The 21,017-nt window shown below is 40.2% G+C and overlaps 1 protein-coding gene across 1 annotated transcript in view; it reads right to left on the reverse strand.

Annotated features, from left to right (window-relative positions):
* Positions 1-19,524, reverse strand: part of KIAA0319 (KIAA0319 ortholog) — a 47,161-nt gene extending 27,637 nt beyond the window's left edge. Inside the window, exons 1-3 of the mRNA XM_014254504.2 lie at positions 19,475-19,524; positions 16,224-16,386; positions 6,915-7,681 (exon numbers count right to left, since the gene is read on the reverse strand). Of these exons, the coding sequence (XP_014109979.2) occupies positions 6,915-7,681; positions 16,224-16,302 (846 nt within the window). The 5' untranslated portion in view covers positions 16,303-16,386; positions 19,475-19,524. The remainder of the gene's footprint in view (positions 1-6,914; positions 7,682-16,223; positions 16,387-19,474) is intronic.
* Positions 19,525-21,017: the final 1,493 nt, after the last annotated feature.

Below are 21,017 nucleotides of genomic sequence, written 5' to 3' on the forward strand. Positions count from 1 at the left end.
AAATATAACAGAATCCTTGCTTCTTACGACATCTGCTCAGTTGACAAATTGCTCATGCCTTTTTATCTCCTCAACAGTAATTATTAAATACCCTACATGTCTCTACTACAAGCATCATGCAGCACTGCCTTACCTTGTTAGTAAATCAGAACTGCAGCAAAGGACATGGCAAGTGTGGCACAAATAACTGAGCACTGGGTTAATCTCGCCTTTAAACAACCCATTACTCGCAACGGGCCAGCAGGTTTTCCGTAATATTCTTAAGACTTATTTCTGATCTAATGATATGGGAAAAGCATTTTTCCAGTTATGGTTACTGTGTTTGGCATGTGAAGGTACAGAAAAATACTGTTATTCATACATCATCTATTAACTGAAGAATAGGATTATGGAGATTAGTAAAGCCTACACTTACATCACAAATGGCTGAGGTGGAAAGGGACCTCCAGAGATAGCCCAGTTCAGCCCCCACCCCCAAATCAGAGTAAGTTACAGCAGACTGCTCAGGACCAAGTTCAGTCAGCATCTCCAAGGACAGAGAATCTGCCTCTCTGGAAAACTTCCACTGTTTGGCCGTCCTCAAAGGAAAAAAGATGGGGTTTAGTGTGTAAATAAAATTCCTTGTATTTAATTTTGTGTCCATTTGTATCTTGTCCTGCCACTGAACAACACTGAGAAGAGCCTGGCTCCCATCTTCTTCACACCCATCAGAGCTAATCATACACATCTGCAAAATTCCCTGAACCCTCTCTGCTCAAGGCTGAACAGTCCCAACTCTCTTCTCTTTGCATTTCAGGTGCTCTACTTTCCCTTTGTAGTTTGCCTCCCTAGGAAATAAGAGCAGCCCTGCCTTGTGGACAGGAGAAAAAACTCGCTGTGTAGCTGGGAATGTGAAAGCAATGCCAGGAATTGGTTCTTCCCAGCCTGCAAAGAAACAGAGAGCACAGAAGTCATCTGCAACTCCATCTCAACCTTCAACAATGGACACAAAGAAAAGATCCCTGTGCAGTGTCAGGGATTGCAGCTGCCCACCCTTGAGGATGCTGAGGACAACACTGTTGTGCACCGGCTGCACTTTTAGGTGAGTCTGTAACACAGACACCACCTCCAGTTCTGCTCCATATGCACAGTACTCTCTGAGCAGCTGGACACTGATAGGACAGGGACTGCAGCTCCCCTAAAGCAGTGCCTTCAGGAATCTCACCCTTGACAGCATCATGTAAAGGGAGAGCCTCAAGCCCATCCTGCCTTGTATCTTGACAAAAGGTCTTTCCTCCAGATAGGTCTCCTTTATATACTCACTCCACCCCTCATCTTCATACAGGATTTTCTTCCCATACTTGGGCAAATCATAGTGTTCTTTTGCCTTCTCAATTTGAGGGAAGTCTACTTTCCTGAGCTTCCTCTGGTTTCTCTCCTCTCCTCATTCTTTGCCAATCCAGCAGGTGAAAAGCAGCCATCATGGCTTTGAAGGACAGATAGAGACAAAGTCACCTCAAACAAACCTTCCAGGGTGCCTCTTCTGCAGTGGCACCAAACATCACTTCAGTCAGCAAGCTTAGGCAAGACACTGCAGTCAAAAAAGGTGCCCTGTGGCACTGTCACATCTGAAGCGGTGTCACAGCCAAAAAAATAAACTAAAAATGTTATCAGACAGCAGACAACTGGGGCAGGGACAATATCAGAAATTAAGTTCTCAGACAGAAACTATTATTGAGAGATTTGCTGGAACAGATGTGGAGGGTGAGATTAACCTAAATTCCAGCTTGGGAAGTCAAAGTAAAAGGAAAGAAAAGAATTCTTTCTGGGAGTGAGTCTGATAGGCAGTTTTGTTGGTAGGGACTTTGTGGGTTGTTTGCTTTTACCCTTTTTTACAGCCACTATTGCTTGATACAAATACACCAGTGGTGAGGGCCCACATCCTCCAGTTCTCTGGGTTTGACTTGAGAAATCTCTTGAGAATTCCAACAGAAAATGAGAACAATCATATAACATGGAGTACAGACTTCAAAATAGAAAGAAAGGTAAATCTAAATATCAGAACATCTTTCAGGGGTCTTATACATCCTCTATGGATCAAGTCAATGTATTTTTAACCAAACGGAACTGTTCAGCTTCTGCAGGCCTCAAAGCTGAAACAAAGCCAAATCAAGAGATGAACATCTATGATATTCAACTGTGTTCTAAGTCTTAAATATGAATTCTGAAGGCAAGCCAATCAGACACTAAAAGGTTCACCATCACATATAGTCTGTCAGCCATCTTAAGGTTTCTTAGGTAGAGATTTATGCATTTTGACTGCACTATTATCCCTGCAAATACAGTAAGCACAAGAATTAAGTCAGACCTTAGCTATTGAGTAAATGCTTGGAACATTGCAGCATCAACATAGCAGCAGCTAGACTCTGACTAAGAACTGAAAAATCTTACTTGGCTTAGCAGATCAGCAGTTAACTGAAAATTTTAAAAAGAAAATTAATTCTTTGCCGATATCTAACTTCAAGGATGAGCAGCACTGCAGATTTCTGTTCTGGGCAGCTGGACAGCATATACTCTACAGATTTCTGAATGTACTCATGTTATTCAGCTGTCAGAGAGTGACAGTCCATAGGATCCCTCTGAACTCTGATGTAAACCCAACAGTCAGGTGACTCACTTAAATGACAAACCCTATCTTCCCTCTCCCAAATCACATACATAAAATCCCTGCACCTGACTGCATTTATGACAAGGATGCTCCAAGGGCACAGACTCCAGAGGTCTGTGTTTGGTTGGTTTCAGAGTTTAAAATCTCTGTGCAGGTCCTTGCTCAAAGAACACAGCCCCTGAGGACACCACATCCTGCTGACTACTGCGAAGGAAGGGAATCAGGGACTCGCATTTTTGCCACCTTGCTTTGTCTGGCTTGTCAAAACAGCTTTGTCTGGAAGCTGCAGAAGGGAGTGCGTCAGCACAGATCCAGGAACAGAGATACAGAATTGCTGTGGCAGAATTGAGAGGATTATATGAAAACATTGTATAATGTGCAATAAACAGGACAATTCATTAAACTTAGTAGTAAGCACGATTTTAAGACCTTCATATTTTCATAACCTGTACTGAAACACCATAGTTTGAGAGGTTGTTTGGATTATATAACAACAAAAAAACTATTTGGAGACCTCTCAGCATTTTCAATCCAGTGTAAAAGTTTAAGATTTCCTTCATAACAAAATTTGGTTTTCAAAAACCAACTTTTTTTCAGAAGAAAACACAAATATGTGCTAAACAATCTGAATGAGATTTGATGAAAATTTCTGCTTGCTGGAGAAGGAGACACAGAAGAAGGAAATCCTACCACCTGAATATATCACAGGCAGCTTCTGTTTCACTAGGGTCACAAATAAAATTCCCAAACCAGAAAAACTTGAGGCCAAGCTGAAAATTTATGTTAGGAACACCTGGCAGGGCTTAGGTGGGCAGAGGACTGGCTGCAGAGGCCACCCTGGTAGTCCCAGTCAGTTTGGCAGTGGATGGAATCAAGTCACCATGCACCACCACGGCAGACTCTCAAACCTAGTCAAAAAAGGGCAATTGCCACTGTGAGCAGGGGACACAGGAGGATGTGGGGGGATGCACAACAGAGACACATGAGAGGAAACATCTGGAAGCAAATATTATTGTGCACAGGGTTGGAGACACCCTCATGGAAACATGCACTGCATGCCACCTCCCAGGGAAATAAGGCCCACAGAGAAGCCCACAGTAGTGCAGATGAAACAAAAAGGAAGGAACAGAGGCAGAAAAGAGAAAAAAGTGACAAGTGGCAAAAAGGAGACTGCCACCTACTGATCCCAACTTCCTGTACGACCTGTTTCCTCACCAAAGAGACTGAGCATGATCTGTAGTGAAAGGAAGTGGGGTGGAGACTAGGAAGGGGAGAGGAGGTTGTCTGGACTGAGGTTGATTATAGGGAAGGTCAGAGAAAACTATTTGCTAAAACTGCTCATCATCTCCATTTCTCCACACATCTCTAAATTCAAAGGATTCCCACCTAGGAAACAAAGGTTTCTTAGGCTTTGGCAGCTTATGAAAGCCTTCCATTTCCCCAGATTCTTTCTTTACATTAATAATGGCCTTTAGAGCCATTTCTCAATAAACGTCTTGAACAGCTTTTGATGTTATCCCACTAACGTGCTTTCTACAGCTCTGCTCACACAGCACATCCCAACCACCTTCTAACTATACTTGTCTTATCAGTTCTTCAGCGTCATTATAAGCTGTGGCTAAAGACTGACCCACGTTTGGAGTTTCATCCCTTCTGCACTGAAAGCAGCAAGCTCATTCCCCAGCCTTTCTATTGGAATTTCAGTGGCGGTGCTAGCATAATGTTAGCATAATATAAAGATCACACAAGAATGACTCCTCTGTGTCCCAGTGGGAAATAGGCTTCTCTCCATTTCACTTCACAATAAACTCCCATCTACACAGTGTAGAAAGAGAAGGCAAAATCTTTATATTCTGGTTGGGGTAGGAAAATCAAAGTAGAGATCTACAAAGTAGGCTTGGCCATATATATTTATCACTGCTGCAGGATGTGAAATCTCAACTTTCATAAAATGGTATTCACGTGATCCCTTAGAGACAGGGAACAAACTTGCTCAGCTCTGACACATAGTTTAGGTGAACTCAAAGTTTTACAACTCCTTTAAGGTGCTGACAGTTCAGTCAGCAGGGATCCTGACAATTGGCTAAAGATTAGGACCATGCTAACGGGTCTTCCATTAGATAGCAATATGCAATGGAAACAAGTTTCAAGTGTGATGGAGCACAGAGCTACTGCAGGTTCTTGGCGTGGCTTGATTTCCATCACACTACACAGGCAGGAACTAAAAGATGCTTGCAAGTTTCCCCTAGCAGATGGAAGGAAATATGGGAGACTAATTTAGTATAGCAGTGGTTGGGTGTCCTTAATTTTAATTTTTTAATTTTGTAAGAACAGCTCAGCTATTGCCCTGTGTTAGAACTAACTGCAGCACTAGTGCATGACAGAATGTCACTCTAGATTTTATTAGCAGGGACAGTCTACTTTGGTATCATACTCTTCATATGTACACATATACATACATTTTGCATACTAAGAAAAAAACCCAAACAATATCTACTCCTCTCACCTAAACCCCATGTTAATTATGCTCATTTCGAGATGTGCATGGTAGGAACTTTTTAAAACAAGTCTCCCATCATCAGCTCTGCTTGCAGTAGTAGTACCAGTTTTCAGCTTGCCACAGCACTCATTCTGTTGTCAAGTGTTCCTCCATACGCATGAAGATGAGTTCTAATCTCTTCTCACTTGTGCCAATACACTCCAGACCAACTTAGTCAGTCATAAAAGTCACAGGCTACCTTGACTCTACAGGAAGTGGTCCTTGAAAAGCAACCTGCTATCATGGCCCCCACTTAACTCCCGGGCAGTCTCCCTTGCCATTCTTCCAAACAGATCCTAAAATAGGCCAAAGACTGCTCTACTGTAGCCCTTAGTTGTGACCCTGCTTCCTCACTAATTCCTGCCCCTCCTAGGAGCTTCTACCTCATGCCTGAATCCCTAACTAATCCCTTGGTTCCTGCAAGGGTGAGGTCCAGTGGAATCTCTCTCCTCAACTCCTGGAAGCAATTCAAAGTAATAACATTCTTTAAGTTATCAACAAACTTCAGAAACTTTCTGCACAGCTTTTACCCTGCTCTCTTGCTCTCCCAGTAGGTACTGGTGTGTCTTAAATCCACCATGAGCACCAAGGCTGTTAACAGGAGACTCCTTCCAGTTACCTGAAGTCTTTATCTGTTTCTTATGACTTGCTGCTCTCCACCAATCAGTTATTTCCTCCCAGAACTGCATTTATCACAGATTTTATTTCAAATTTCTTATTTGCTTGCATTTCTTTTTCCCTACAGTAACAATAAATGGCAATAAATTATCATTTTTACAGCAAGAGATACTTGCTGGTTACATAATCTTGTGGAATTTTGAGCAAGTCAGCTAACATTGATCAATTTCCTCTTTCCTCCGGCAAGGAGAGTCAAACCCAGGGAATCTGAATTTACAGCCTGTTTAAACTTTCCAACTGAACACATCCTGTTCTTTAGAAACCGAGGTCCCTTTAGTCTCAACTGATCGAACTAGTTGGCATAAATAGAGAACAGGTATACCTTATGTAAATAGAGAACAGATGCATCTTACTTAACACTGATTTATTTACTGGATTTTAAGTAATTAATTTATTTTTCTAATTATCAGACTCAAAGATTCTGAGAACAGAAACACCTTATCCACTTCATCCTGCTACACATCGTGGTCCAAAACTGCTATCATCCCTCCTTAAGTTCCATGCCCCTCTCAAGTTTTAAAAGCATTATAAAAATTAACTCAGTTCTTACATCTGTAATACCACTGTGCATTAGTAGCATAAAACCCATGAAGCAGGCCTAATTTTATTGATGGAATAGCTTATGTTCCCCAGTCTTGGCCTTTGTATACCAGAGGATCTACTAGTACTGCTCTGCTAACCTCTTGCAGTGAGTCACCAGGGGTCAGAAGTAAGCACCACTGTAACACTATTACACCAGGTCCAGGTGCATTTGTACACTTTCAAGGAAACCTCACAGTGCCCTAAAAGGAACTTTACTCCTTATCATCTGATGGAAAAAAAAAAAAAAAGAAATAAAAAAAAAAAAAAAAAGAAGTCCTTTAGTGATTCACCTGCCTCTTAAAACAATCCTACCCCCTTCAGCCACTTCTACATGGTAACACGACAGTAAGTCATTTGACAACTGTAATATTACAAAGCAATAATCTAAGATTTTCAAATATTTGAAAACTAAAATAATTTCCAAATAGCCTCACCATACTCTGCCTGCTTCCTGAGGGGCAAACATACCTCTTTTTGCAAAGCATCCTCAGGTTGTGCAAGAAGTGGAACAGCTGCTTCCCTTTCAAATGTCTTCCCAGAGGGTGGTGTAATCTCCAGAAGGGACCTGTCTGTGGAGTGTTCATTGATGGAAGTCAGTTCAGAGTTATTTGTATTCAGAAGACTCTCTACCTTCCCAGCCTCCCCTTTCTTTTCAGCAAAATCTTCCTGGTTATCTCCATCATCACCCGTGGAAGTGTTGAAGCCATTTTCACCTGCCACCATGAGGCCCCAGTCAGCATAATCCATACTGTCCTTCTGCTCGTGTTTGATGCCCACCTGAAAGGGGTCCTGCTCCAACTCTTTATAATCATCAATGTACTCAGGTATCTCCTCAAGGCTGGGATCTTTTCCAAGCAGAGACAGCTTCTTCAGGCTACTCACTTCCTCTGACGGCTCATTCTGGAGTCCCACTGAGTGGACCATGCTTGGGATCACTTGCCCAAACCCTAGCAGTGAGGCTGGCCTCTGAGAAGGCCTCAGCACAAAGGTAAGATAGGACTTCACAGTTTCAATTTTTTTAGGTTCACAATTGTCCTTGTGTTGGCAGCTCACGATGTAACAGCGCCGTTCGAACATCCAAGACAAGTCACAACCAGAGAGGTCACAACACGCTGCGATGCAGTCGGACACTGACAAAGCATGAGGAACTCGCATGATTTTAGTGGTTTCTAAGTTGGGAGATATTACTGCACCTGAGTATGTGGCTCCTTCTCTGCACTGCTCACAACTGGAACCTGCAACAACACGACCAACATAAGGTACAGCACTACAACCAATCCATAATATAGTTTTCTGTGACCATAAATGGCTTACAATACCGAGACAGGTGGTAGTCTCTTTAAAAAAGCTCATCTCCTTTCACTAACATCATCACTACCTTTTTAAAGCATGTCCCTTTGCAGTACTATTTGTACTTTGGAGGATTTTTCAGTGTAGGACCTTGACATATTTTGCAGAAGTACCTTTTACTCCTGCGCTACAAATTCAAATACATAGAGATGAAAACAAGTTGCCAATATTTAAAAACAAGAACAGAGCAGAGAATTAAAATAAATAAATAAATAGGTACCTCCATTACTACCATAGCGTGTAAAAACATGTCTTAAAATGCAAATAAGGTGCTGTAGCATGTTATTATTTCACTTGAGGGAGAAGGGAGCAAAACTCTAAATAGGAGAAAGATTTGCCATCTCATCTGAACGTCATGAAGAGTTCCTCACTCCAACATACTAACTGGTCTTAATACAAAACCTGGATGAATTTCTCAAACTTCTGCTGCTTTACCCACAAGTTCATGTGAAAACCCAAGAGCTTGTTCCAGTATGGAGCTTTTTCCTTCATTTGCAGTAAAGCTGCAATCTTTTAACATGACAACAGAATTATTTTCATAGCACATTACAGACTGAGTGTGAAATGGTCAAAAAAAAGCATGAATCAACATGTTATATATTCCAGTCAGTTTTTAACATCTTTTCTAGGTGTTTTTTCCCCTGATATAACTACTCTTCAGTATTTCTCTCCCTAAAATCTGATTATGCTTCAAGAAAGCTGAGTAAAACCAGAAAATTATTCACATTGGTTTTTATGACTCAATGAATGAAAGCAAATGTGCCCCTACTGTGGAGCTAACACAGGAATGGAAGACAAGGCTGACTTTGCTTTGTACCTCTTTATTCACAATACTATAGGTCAGGGAAAACAAAATCACAGAGTAGGAACAGGCTGGCAATAGGGGTTAGGTGTGAATATGAGCTGCAGAGATTCTCTAACAGATGCAATGTGTCCAGTCCCCACCACCTCATCTGGGCTGAACTCCTTCACAATACATGGTCTGAATACAGCTATCAAAATATATGTGAGGAATCAAACCGCCCAGGAAGAACGTAAAGCTTGAAAAGTAAGTTAGTCCAATGCAAAAAAACCCAAAAACAAATCAAACAAACAAACAAAAATTGCACCACATACTGAGAGACATAGTGGGAAGGATGGTTTTGCAGAGTTGTCTGTGTGGGGTAAGAAAAAGCATGAAATGAAAAAAAAATTTAAAGACTGATGACTTGCAAATATATATAGCTGAATAGGAAGCTGACAAAATGGATAAAGAGATTCAAGTACCATTTTTCTTACTGCAGCCACTCCTTCACACAGACAGAGCTAGGATGCTGTCAACTGTTCCACTTTATACTTTCAGTGAAAAAAATCTATCCAGGGAAACATGCACTTAAAACCATCTATCCTATTCTTACACAGCCCAGACATGAAGCATCCTTATCTGTACCCAGAAGATGCTCAAGATTTCTGCATTTCTTTTCTGTTATACTGCATATAAATATTTCCTCTACATTCCCTTTTACCTCCAAGAACATAAGGCCCTGGCAGATACTTGGAATTGTCATCACAATTTTTTTGTCTTTCCTTTGTCTGCACAACTTAGAACAGGAGAGCCAGACAAACTCTGGGTTAAAATGAAGTATAGGAGTGAGGTATCCCATTCAACCATTCTGTACTTTTGCAACTCATATGCATTTAGTTAGTCCTATAAATCTGTAGAGAGATAAGAAACAGGCCTTTAAAAAGGGAAAACAGAAACATGACTCTGTGCAAATATGTAAAAAAATCATTACAATGAATACTTTAGGAACAGCACTATTAATGTGGGCCAAAAAGCTCCTTTCGTGAAAGCTCCTTTCATCCCCCCAACTTTAACTTATTCCTGAAAGTGAAGAGTGTGTTTAAAAAAACCAAACAACTGAAGGATTCACTATTTATTTGTTCAGAACAGAATGACCAGCAGTTCTTGTTTTAAAGCCAAGCCTACACAACTGGGACACTCCACAGCTCTAACCGGAGGCAAGACTTCAAGTCCTCAATAAGCTTCAAATCTCACTCCACCACTTTCAGTTTGACACATCAGTTATCATACTGCAGAGGCAACATTCCTCAAAATTCATGGTGCTTCCTTAGCCATAGAGAGAAACAAGTCCAGCACATTCCTAAGATGATACATGACTTCGAACCTAGATCTCCCAGGCACGTAGCCTACCCACAAACCTTGGCTAGATGGAAGTTTCATCTCTTGCTTTTTCTAGCATTACACTTGAGTTGAATTGTAGCAGTAGTGCTACAAAGGATGCAAGAAAGGATGAATTGTATCAGGCTATTTCGGCCTCACACTGGCTGCATCCACTAGTTATCTTCACGTGAAAAATATACTTAGAATGACCTTGATCTGATTTCTAATTTCATATTCTCTTTCATCTAATCTCCAGTCTGCAGTGGACTCAAATAGAGACAGTGAGGTCTTTTATTTACAGAAAATTTACTGGGAGTGTACCACATGAAAGGTCACTTAGTAACATTTGTATCTGCTACAGTATTACTCACCGTGTAAGGTCATAGCACAGAGATTTTATTTTAGTTAACTGATCTCAGGAATAAAACCACTCTTCTACTCTGACAGCAAAAACCAGCATCATGCAATTCTGTTTGTTTCAGAAGTACTCATTCAAGTTATCAACAGGTAGACTGATTCCCTTTGTTAAAAGCCCTAAAAACCCACTGGAACGCGAGTCAATAGCCTAAAACTTCTGCAAAGGTTAAGTGTTAGCTGCACCCTGTTACATATACACTAGGACAACACTGACATATCCAAAGACCTAGTCAGGCAAGATGGCTACCTTAAAAAAATCCCAACCTATATCTCCCACCAAAATCCTAATAGTCAAACTGTGGAATATAGTCTCATTTTAAAGAGATTCCCTCCTTTCTTTGAGGTTTCACCTCTTTCTTGAGATTTCACCTCTTTTTGAGCTTCACACTTCTGCTCCTTCTCATCTTGAAACAAGAGTCCACTGATGTCAAGAGCCCATCAGGAACACAGCTGTTCCCCTGTTGCAGTTGGCTAGAGACCTTTCCTCAAGTGGGCATGGAAACCTAAGAGTTGTTCTTCCTTATGCTTGCACAGCCATAAGCACTTGAACGACTTGGTGGTAAGTGTTCTTTAGTCAGTCAGTACCAAATTGTGAGGGTGTGCTAACATTGAGGTCATCACAACTAATTACCCCAGCAGGAAGCCCTGCAAGGACAGAACTATCCAGTCTGCTTGCTTTCCCTAGCAGCAAGCACTGTAAGAAGAAGTAGAAAGAAGGGGCAAGAGAAAATGTACAGTAACAGAGAAAAGCTCAGATTCAGACCTTACACCAAGAAAAATCACATTTCACCAGAATCCCACTACCTTTTTGCTGGAAGCATAGCATTGAGGGTCCACATAGAACATTATTCTCACAGCCTAAAAGTCTCTGAACTACCTGACCATGGAGGATCATAGGATGTAGCAGTTTGCTACAGGAAGCATAGGATTGTCCATGTTTTCTTGCCATAAGCTCCATCCACTCTCTCTTGGAAACTAGATCTATTCTGGTTTTAGGCTTAGTGATTTTTTTTTTAATCTATCCAAGTAACTGTTACCTCATTTAATGAATTTTGAGATGAAAGACATTGTATCATTACTACTACCATAATAAAACACTGAAACAATTTTGGTAAGTTTTTGGAAGCAAAATTAAGTAAGTTTTATTTTTAGTTACAGTCATCTAAGAGGAGAAATTAAAATTCCAATTTTCAAGCCACAGAGAATTTCCACAGCAGAGCTATAAACTTAAGCACATTTCATATCATAAACGATGAAAAAGGCTTATATTCCATCAGCTTGGATAATGCCCTACAGAAGGTGCAGTCCTGGAAACCAGAAAAGCAGTATCACTGACATTTGAACATTTCAACATCTGAAATTTCACTATATTGGACTCTAGCAGCAGCTAATATCTCTGCACACCATGAAAGCATTTTAATTCGTTTACTGCAGGCTACCCTGAGGTTGTTGAGACCCTGACATCTCTCAGGTCTTTAAACACAGAAACATATGTGATAACAAAGTACCCTTTTGGGTATTGGTAAAGGTGGATGACTGAGGAACAGACAGATTAAAAAGTGCTCAGTACATAAAACCAAATCCTCAACACAAGCTATCAACAATAATCTAGTTACATCTGCAAATAATGATCTGCAAAGCCGTTATGGTCATTACAGCAGTCTTCACACTTCTTTTGTCCAGGATCAGTCATAATTAGTTCAGTGGGTCTGATGATCCTTTCCAAGTACTGTTTTCATTCCATGAATTGTCATCATCCCTGTTTGTCACTGATAAACCAAGTGCTATTTAAATAGAAGGGGGAAAAAAATAAAAAAGAAAAAAGAAGGGCAGATGCACAGCTGCAACTACTGCTTCCCTCCACAAGGAAATACCAGACCACTTCCAACAGAGGTATGGACAATGTGAACTAACCTGGCATACGGCATAACTCACTATAATCTCAGAGATTGTAATCAAGCACTACACCATCTTGTATCTCTGGAAAGACCTGTGTGAACCAGGACATTAGAACATCTAGGCATGGTAGTATAAGCAACTAAGAATGCACCACACCCCCAGGGCAGTGGTTCCACTGTCATTTCAAAGACATCCCTGTATCTTAAAGTGTCCCTTGACACTACTGGCCTGGGCTTTACATGTTAGATATGTGGGAAGAAAAGGGAATTAATCTTTTTCAAAGTCCAAGACCAGCAGTAGCGAAATGTGTTGAAAATTGAGGACTGGTAATGTATTTAGAAACACCTTTTGCTACAGCAAAGAAAAGGACATGGGGGAAGGCTATCAAAGAATCTGAGAAATCATATAATCTACATCTGGGCTATGTGGACATGAAAACAGGACACTAGATGGCACAACACCTGTGACCGCAATTACCTAGCAATCACTGTTTATATTTTTGTTGGAGTGGCTAATCTCAAAACAAAGCACACAACACACACACACAATTTGACAAAACTGAGAGTAAGCCATGAGAACACTAGTCATAATATTTGCAGAAATGCATTTTAACAGCAGTGTTTGCAAGGTCTGCTTCAAATGCCAAATTAGAATATGTCTGCTTAAGATGAGAGCTAGACTTAATTGCTTCCAAGATGCTGGAATTGCAGTTGGAATCGTGTTTCTGTGCTGGAAAACAATGTCTCCTCTCTCTCATATAGAAAAAAGAAATTGATTCATTAGCAAAAACCAATAATTAATGCCCAGAATAGCTGAAATGTATTTCAATATATGCTGTGTTCATTAATGAATGGATTCAAAAAAGTGAAAAGAGGTTTTAAGCATGCTAAGGACTGTCTATATGGATAAATTAGGAGCTGCATCCAGAGATTTTGGAACTCAATCACCCAAAATACATGAGATGTTGAGTGATAGAAGCATGGTACACACTCGTACCTATTGCTGTGCTCAGCTCAAGCTTCCTGAGAGGCATGAACATTAGTCAGTGATGGGTATCTGCATCAATTAGGTTTATGTGGAAAATCTTGGTAGTTGGGGCCGGGGGAAATGGACTGTTGGAATGTCTTTGTGAGAGGACACCAGAAAATGCCCCATGTCAGGACAGACCCTGTTACAAGACTGACTTACAACTGGCCAAGACTGAGCCAAACAGGGACAGTGGCAGCTCTTCTGTGATAAGATTTTAGGAAGGGCCAAAAAGTCTGGCACAGCTGCAGGAGGCAAGAGGGAGAAGCAAGAAAATGTGAGAAAAGCCATGCTGCATACAACAAGGTCAGTGAAGAAGGGGTAGGAATTGCTCCAGCACCAGTACAGGGATTCCTCTGCAGCTGTGGTGAACACCATGGTGAAGCACATTGTCCTGCTGCAGTCCATGGAGATCCACAGTGAAGCAGATACCTGCCCCTGCAGCCCATGAAGGACCCCACTTCAAAGCAGATGGGTAAGCCCTGAAGGAAGATGTGAATCCTTGAAAAACCCAGGCTGGAGCAGGCTCCTGGCCTGAACCTCAAACCCATGATGGGGAGCCCAGAATGAAACATGTTTTCCAGCAGGACCTATGACCCTGCAAGGGATCCACACTGGAGCAGCCTGTTCCTAAAAGACTTTCATGTGAAAAGGACCCATGGTGGTATAGTTTTTGAAGAATTTGAGCCCATGGGAAAGACCCCATGATGGAGTAGGGAAAGGGTGAGAGGAGAAAGGAGCAACAGAGAGGAAGCATTATTAACTAATTGCAATCTTCACTCCCTGGCTCTCTGAGCTGCTCAGCGGAAGAAGAAAGAAGAAGAATTGGGAGTAAAGATGAATATAAAAAGATGGGAGAAGTGAGGGCAAGGTGTTTTTATAGCAGTTTCTACTTCTCATTATCCTGCTCTGCTTAATCTACAACAAATTAAATAAACTTCACTAAGCCAAGTCTCATCAGCCCTTGACTGTAACTGGTACATGACCTCCCTGTCTCTCAGTTCATGGAGTTCTTAATTGTATTTTTCTCTCCCATCTTGTTGATAAAGAGAAATGATAGGGTGACTTGCTGTGTACCTGGCAGCCAGCAAAGGTCAACCCACACATTCATTAAAAGCAGTAAAACATTATTAGTCAAAAACCATCATGCATGAAATAAAACTAAATAAACATCACCTAAACAGGGCAGAGTAGCTCACCTCAATTTCTTTTAATGAACCAGACCATGTTTTTCAATATCCTTCCAACATAATTCATCAGTGAGGCTGTTTCTCTCCTCTCTCAGTGATGGAATGTCAAGCCTTTTCTTTCCTATATTAAGTCATTCTTCTCATTATCTTAAATTTAAAAAAGTGTTGTGATAACTTGGAGGTTCTTTTAAGAAAAGGTAGCCTTTGAAAGAACAAGCTTATGTGCAGAAAAAAACTGCAGAATGAACATCTAGCAAATTCCTGAGTCTCAGTCAATTTACCTTAAAGCCTGCACTAAAAAGAAGTCCTTTTGACTTGGAAGATGTGAGCATTTAATGATACATTGTAGAAAGAATACCCTGGAAATTAGCAGGAACCTCCCAGTTTAATTAAATTTTAATTGTATTAAAAATACTGCAGATTATTGAGATGGAAAGAAATACTAACATTTTTACTAAAATAATATGAGCTATTAGATTATATTATCTTCTAAACACTGTGAGCTGGTAGTTGAGATACAGGTTGAGGCTTGAAATACAGCCAGCATTTTGAGAGCAATGGTCTTGTTCTAAAATAAGCCAAGAGAGCAAAGCAAATTTGCAACTAAAAACAGATAACTTCCTATGTGCAAGTGGAAGATATTCTAATCTGCTAACAATTAACAGTATTATCAAAAGCATGAAACTGTGACATTCTCCACAGGCAAATTTCAGTATTTACTGCATGTTACTGTGTTCTGTTGAAGTTTCTGTGGTTTTCTTTTCTAAAGATACTAGCATAGACCCTTACAGCAGGTACTCCTGTTCACGACAGCAACAAAAAACTCAGCTCCACGTTCTCTTAAAAAAGCATGGCACTATGAGAGCCTCACAGTGATCTTGATGACTACCTTGAATCATATATAAGCTAAGATATAGTTAGTGCCTATCCTCCTCAGCTGTAGGCTAATATCTATTCCCTTTCATCCAACTTTTCCAAATTCAGCAGTCAATTTAAGCCTTAGCACGTTAAGCAAGTCTCTCCCTCAAGAAACAGCCCATTCTGTTTATAGTACAAGAGATGAAAGTCAGAAACAGTGGATTATTTATCTCAATTTCTGCTAATATGGATACTAACAGTACCACCACAGATAGAATTCAAACAATATTTTGAAATAAACCCCACTTCATATATTTTTCTTCAGCTACCATATCAAAACTACCTGCACTAAGTCTCTCTCTGACAGAGGCAGTATTAAATATCATTCTTCATCCGTCTGGTTACGGAAATAAATTACCTATTCCTGTGGCCAAAGCAGAAACTTATAGGACTCTCCTGTGTTTTTTGAAAGGATGCTATATATGAGTAGCATAACTCATGCTACTCATATATAAACCATCTTATGATAATTCAGAACAAAAATGTAGCTTACAATGCAAGCAACATATTAGTCTTCAATTGCTCTCCTGCAACAGAAAAAGATGGAAAACTCTTTGAACTCTCCCACCACCCACTCTTGCCCCATGCATCTCCCCCAAAATAGCCTGCTGAAATTGGCTTCAAACATCTCACATCTAGCTTCCTTCATTGCAATTTACAAAACTGTAACTTACCAAAGCTTTTTGCACTGAGGAGTCACAAGTTTTCCCAGCTTTTGCTTTATTCATATTTATTTCACAGCTGTATACACACTCCAGGAGCATTTAATTCACTTGTTCTGTCTGGATGACTCAGACAGAAGTAAACTCCTACCTGTTATTGTCCATAGGAACAGGCAGAGAACACCAGGTCCAAATGCCATGCTGCACCAGGAAGGCAGTGACAACTGCATTTCCAGCCAGTCGTGTGGAAATTATAACTCTTAATGCTCTGTTTTTTCTAATATTGTTTAGTGTCCTGCTGTGGCCATCAAGCACTGAAATAGACAGCACAGGAAAAAAATAGGTCAGATGTGAGCATTAATTAGAATGTCACATTAAAAGACAATAGACAAGGGACATGCAGGCTTTATCATTACTTCCTGACTTCTTGATGGATGACATAGTACACTGAAGATACAGAAAAAAATTACCCACCTGGACATCTCTTTCTGTAGAGATACAGAAACACCCCAGAAATAGTTATACTCTTGGGCTCTGGTACCTTAAACCCCAAAAATACTCTGTCTGTAGTTATCCAGACCCTGGTTTAGCTGTGACTTTAAACTAGGAGGTACTTTTAACCGAGGAACAACAGGCAGCATTGTCCCTGCTAAAATCCATGAAGGGTTAAGTAAGCTTTTGAGGCAGTTCTAAAGCTATTCTTTCCCAGCTATCAAGGAAATGCAAGCAGACACTTCTCCAGAATTTCTAGGGAGACAGTCCTTGTCAGGACACTAAATTCTCCAAGTAGGGTATCCTAAGCAACAAATAGATGTAAGGAATGAATAGTTCAAAGCAACATTACTCATGCAAGCTGCATGCAAGGAAAAAACTAGTTTAGCCAAAACTCCCTCCACATAAAGGATGCTAAATGGATGCTCAACCAAGAAACACTTCTGTAAATGGAAACACAGGTTGTGTTTTTTTCTAGTGAACAGCCCTTCTCAAGGCATAGTATCACACATTCATTACGACTTTCATATTTCAGTTGCCTATATCTACATATGACAGAAATGCTGCTAAACATCTGCTCTTGGCAGGTTCCCTGCCACACATAATTTTATATGATGAAAGAACATCTAGGTTTTTTCCCTTGTAAAAGGAAAAGTAAGTTACTTAGACAAGCCAGGGCTGAATGAGCTAGAGTAGAAATCCTAGCAGCTCAGCAATTGGACTTCAGTTCATCAAGAAGGGATCCCCTATAGGTGGCATGTCTCTAAAACACACAATCAACTGGACCCTGATCTGCAACTTGCACTTCTGTGACTGACCACAGCTTTTCTAAAGCAAGACATGTATTTATCTCAAGACAAAAGGGACCAGATGTTTGTTTTGGGTGTTAGGAGTTCTATCAACAGCTGAGTGGATCAACTGATGGAGTAAATATTTCCCCCAGTTAGCTCATTAAAGTGTGGCTGCCTCCCTGAGGAAACCAGACTAGCATGAACTAAGTGAACAGGTGGCTTAACCCGAGACAGAGAATAAAAACTAAACAACTAACAAAAAAAAAAGATTCAAAGACAGCACTGAGCCTGAGCTAGTTTCAACCCACACATTCCATCCCAGAGAATGCCCAGTGTTGTGATGCTGAGATTATAGAGCAGTGATGGGAATCTTACTGGTATTGAGATAGAACTATATATTGCCACTGCTACATTTTGCCAAGTATAATGGATATTTGCACTGTGATTTCAGTATACTTTGCATTGCTTCACTAAATCAGAAATACCATATCACAGTAAGTATCTCCACATAATGAAATCTGATATTAGACACTGCATGCACAACACATAGAATATCTAAATGAGCCTGGTCAAAGAATACTGGACTCTGACAATTTCTCCTCAAGCCTGTGGTACAAGCACTAACTTTGCTCAAAACACAAAATGACTACAGAACATGACTAAAGCAAGGACTGTCCCAAGTACAAAAAGATAAGGCTTTGGGCAAGCTTCCTGTAAAACTAGGAGAGACTATTACTCACTTTCCAAAAGCCTGATACTTGTCTTCTGTGACCTTAGTTCTATCCAACATAAAACAAAATCCCCTTCCTAAGGCAGCTGCCAGTAAGCTGGTCTCCCAATCTATTCCTACGCTGCACAATTAGAAAAATTATCTCTGATCACAAAAGGAAAAAAAAAAAAAAAGTCAAACACACAACACTATATTACTTCCACAATGATGCTATTTTAATATCTGTAATTAGAGGTTCTCTCAGGAAGCATATCCTGACAGAATACACATAGCTGTGCTCCTTTGTAGCAAGTTTAGTAAGGCTTGACCTGAGAAAGGGCAAAAGGTTGTCTGGATGCTTCCAGGAACAACTTCTATGATACAGAATTTTCAGCGACAAGGCCATTTTTTGCTGTCTTGCATTACCTAATCTCTCTTCTGTTCCTGTATCAACTATAAACTTATTCCATTTTTTAGCAGACAAAAAGACCAAAAGTTATTATTTTTTTTAAGCCAAGTCATTCTAAATGTTCCACTTATGCAGCCACTGAAATAGCCACTGAGCAGTGTCAGGATACAGGATCATTGGCAACTGAAGAGTAATGAACACTTTTGTACAAGAGAGAAAGAGTCAGTCCTTTCCACAACATGGAGCCTTGTCTTTTGATTTCACTGTAAAGGTGAAGCAAACAGAATTGCTTAATTTCACACTGAAATGAGCTATGGAGATTAACACAACCCATCTACAGAATGGTTGAGATTAGAAGGGACTTCTGGAAGTCACCTTGTCTACCCCTCAGCTCAAGTGTAGCAGCCTGGAGCTGGATCCCAAGGACCATGTCCAGACAGATCCAGTATCTCCAAGGATGGAGACTCCACAACCTTCCTGGACAATCTGCCAATATATGGTCACCCTCATCATGAGAAAGTCTATTTATCCAGATCTCAGTTATACAGACAGGGATCTCCAGCTGAAAATAGATGATTTCTTAAGCATTTCCTTAATCTGAATCCAGCATACACTTACTTTCCCTGCACATTTATTCTAACACATTACTCAAACTGATTATTTTTATTTGGTGTTTTATTTCAGAACATTCAAACTAAACCAGAGAGATGTACAGAACATACAATTTTTATAGACTTCACCTTTTAATGGTTTTTGAAATATTACTGTGGCTTTTGAGAAAAAAAAACAGAGGAGCAGAAGTATGCTATATTCCTACTAAATATTTCCAACTTATTAGCACAAATCCCAAATACTTCATCCTCAAGGGATAGAAGAGTTTATGAGTTGATTATGGTAAGACCACAAATTCACATACAGCCTTTTTCTTGTTTCTATGGAAATCCTTCTAGACTTGGAAAAGTTGTTAGCCACAAAATAATATGATTTTCAGAAGAACTTACTTCTGCAGATCAAGGTTTCTGAGATATTGTGCATTTGCTGTGACGTTTACCCATTCCCAGAAACAGCCAAATGGACCAGACGCCTAAGGAAAAAAGCATCAGGTTTGGTATCAGGACATCACGAGGTCAAAATTAACCACAACCAGAGGCAGAAAAATAATTTATTTTATAGGCCTTTTCCTCTGCAAGGCCAACTTTACAATCTCACTGTCACTAAAGAGAGACAAGTAGCAGCTTCTATTTCCTACAGAACCGTTCTCTGAGGAGTCCACATGATTGCTATTAGCAACACAAAGAAAAACACTGAGAGATGGTGCAAATGATCCAGACCATTTCAATATGATTTGTCCTGGGTTCAGAAACATAAGTTCTTGAAGCAAATGGTTATGGACTTGAATTTTTGGTTTTGGTTTGGTTTTTTGTTTGTTTGGGATTTGCTTTTGGTTTTTTGTTTGTTTTGTTTGTTTCTTGGTTTTGTTTTTTTAATTTATATTAAGAAAACACAACAAAGCTGAAAAATGCCAGACTTTGGACCACATTCATTGAATCCTGATGGGACACACCATGTGAGGGTACAGTGAAAGCACAAAAGCAGCACTGTGTCCTCCCATGCTCCTTTGTGGCTCCACATCTATTGATGTTTAATTTCCACATAATAAAAGAGCTCGCATTCACTGCAACACTAGCTTGTGCTTCCTGATATTAGGATCAAGCTTAGACACAAAGCACACTCAGTCACAATTCAGTGCACAGCTTCTGACCCACAGATGAGAACAAAGCTACCAGACACTGTACGCCTTCTTAAACTGTTACAACAGTAAACAGTGCTGCAGTTGTGCATGCAATGCTCCTCTTATCTTCCCCATGATACTTTTCTGTTCCACACAAGTCCAAGTTTCATCACACAAACACAAGACACATTAAAATTTAAGGTGGCTGGCCCTGAGATCCCAGCAGTTAAAAAAAAAACATGAGTTTAATTTGCTAGCTGAATCTCTACCCTTCACATATAAGATAAAGCCTGTTATTTTTATAGCAACACAAGCAGACAGCATTTCTGGTAATTACTTTGGCATTTCTTGGCTCTTAACAGTTCAAGTCTGACTTGCACTCTTAGCTAGAAGAGGGATGGCAGCCTAGAGCAGCAGGTATGGTCAAAACAGGTATTATACATATATATACAGGTATTATATTGCCTTACTCTGCAAACTTTGTTTTTCTGTTCCAGCTGGCAGCTTTTGGCAGTGCTCTAGCCAACAGAATAAAGGGAAATTCTGAACTGATCCCTCTATACAAACTTTTTGACTTCATGACCTTTTAAACATATGCAGTTGCTAATCAGGACCATGACATCTTCTCACAGACAACACATCAAGTACAATGGATTTCCAATGAAAGGAATTACCTTCATATTCCTCTTCTCCTCCACCCCAAATCTCATTCTGCATTTTGGTTCTCTTTAATGCAGACTCAAGTAATTTTCTCCCATAGAGACAGAAAGGGGTCAGCCAAGCAGAACTATATTGCCACTTCCTACACATAA

Source organism: Pseudopodoces humilis, chromosome 1, assembly GCF_049639895.1.
Source record: "Pseudopodoces humilis isolate 2021_Gansu_Grassland_sample_001 chromosome 1, ASM4963989v1, whole genome shotgun sequence".
In the NCBI taxonomy this organism is placed as follows: domain Eukaryota; kingdom Metazoa; phylum Chordata; class Aves; order Passeriformes; family Paridae; genus Pseudopodoces; species Pseudopodoces humilis.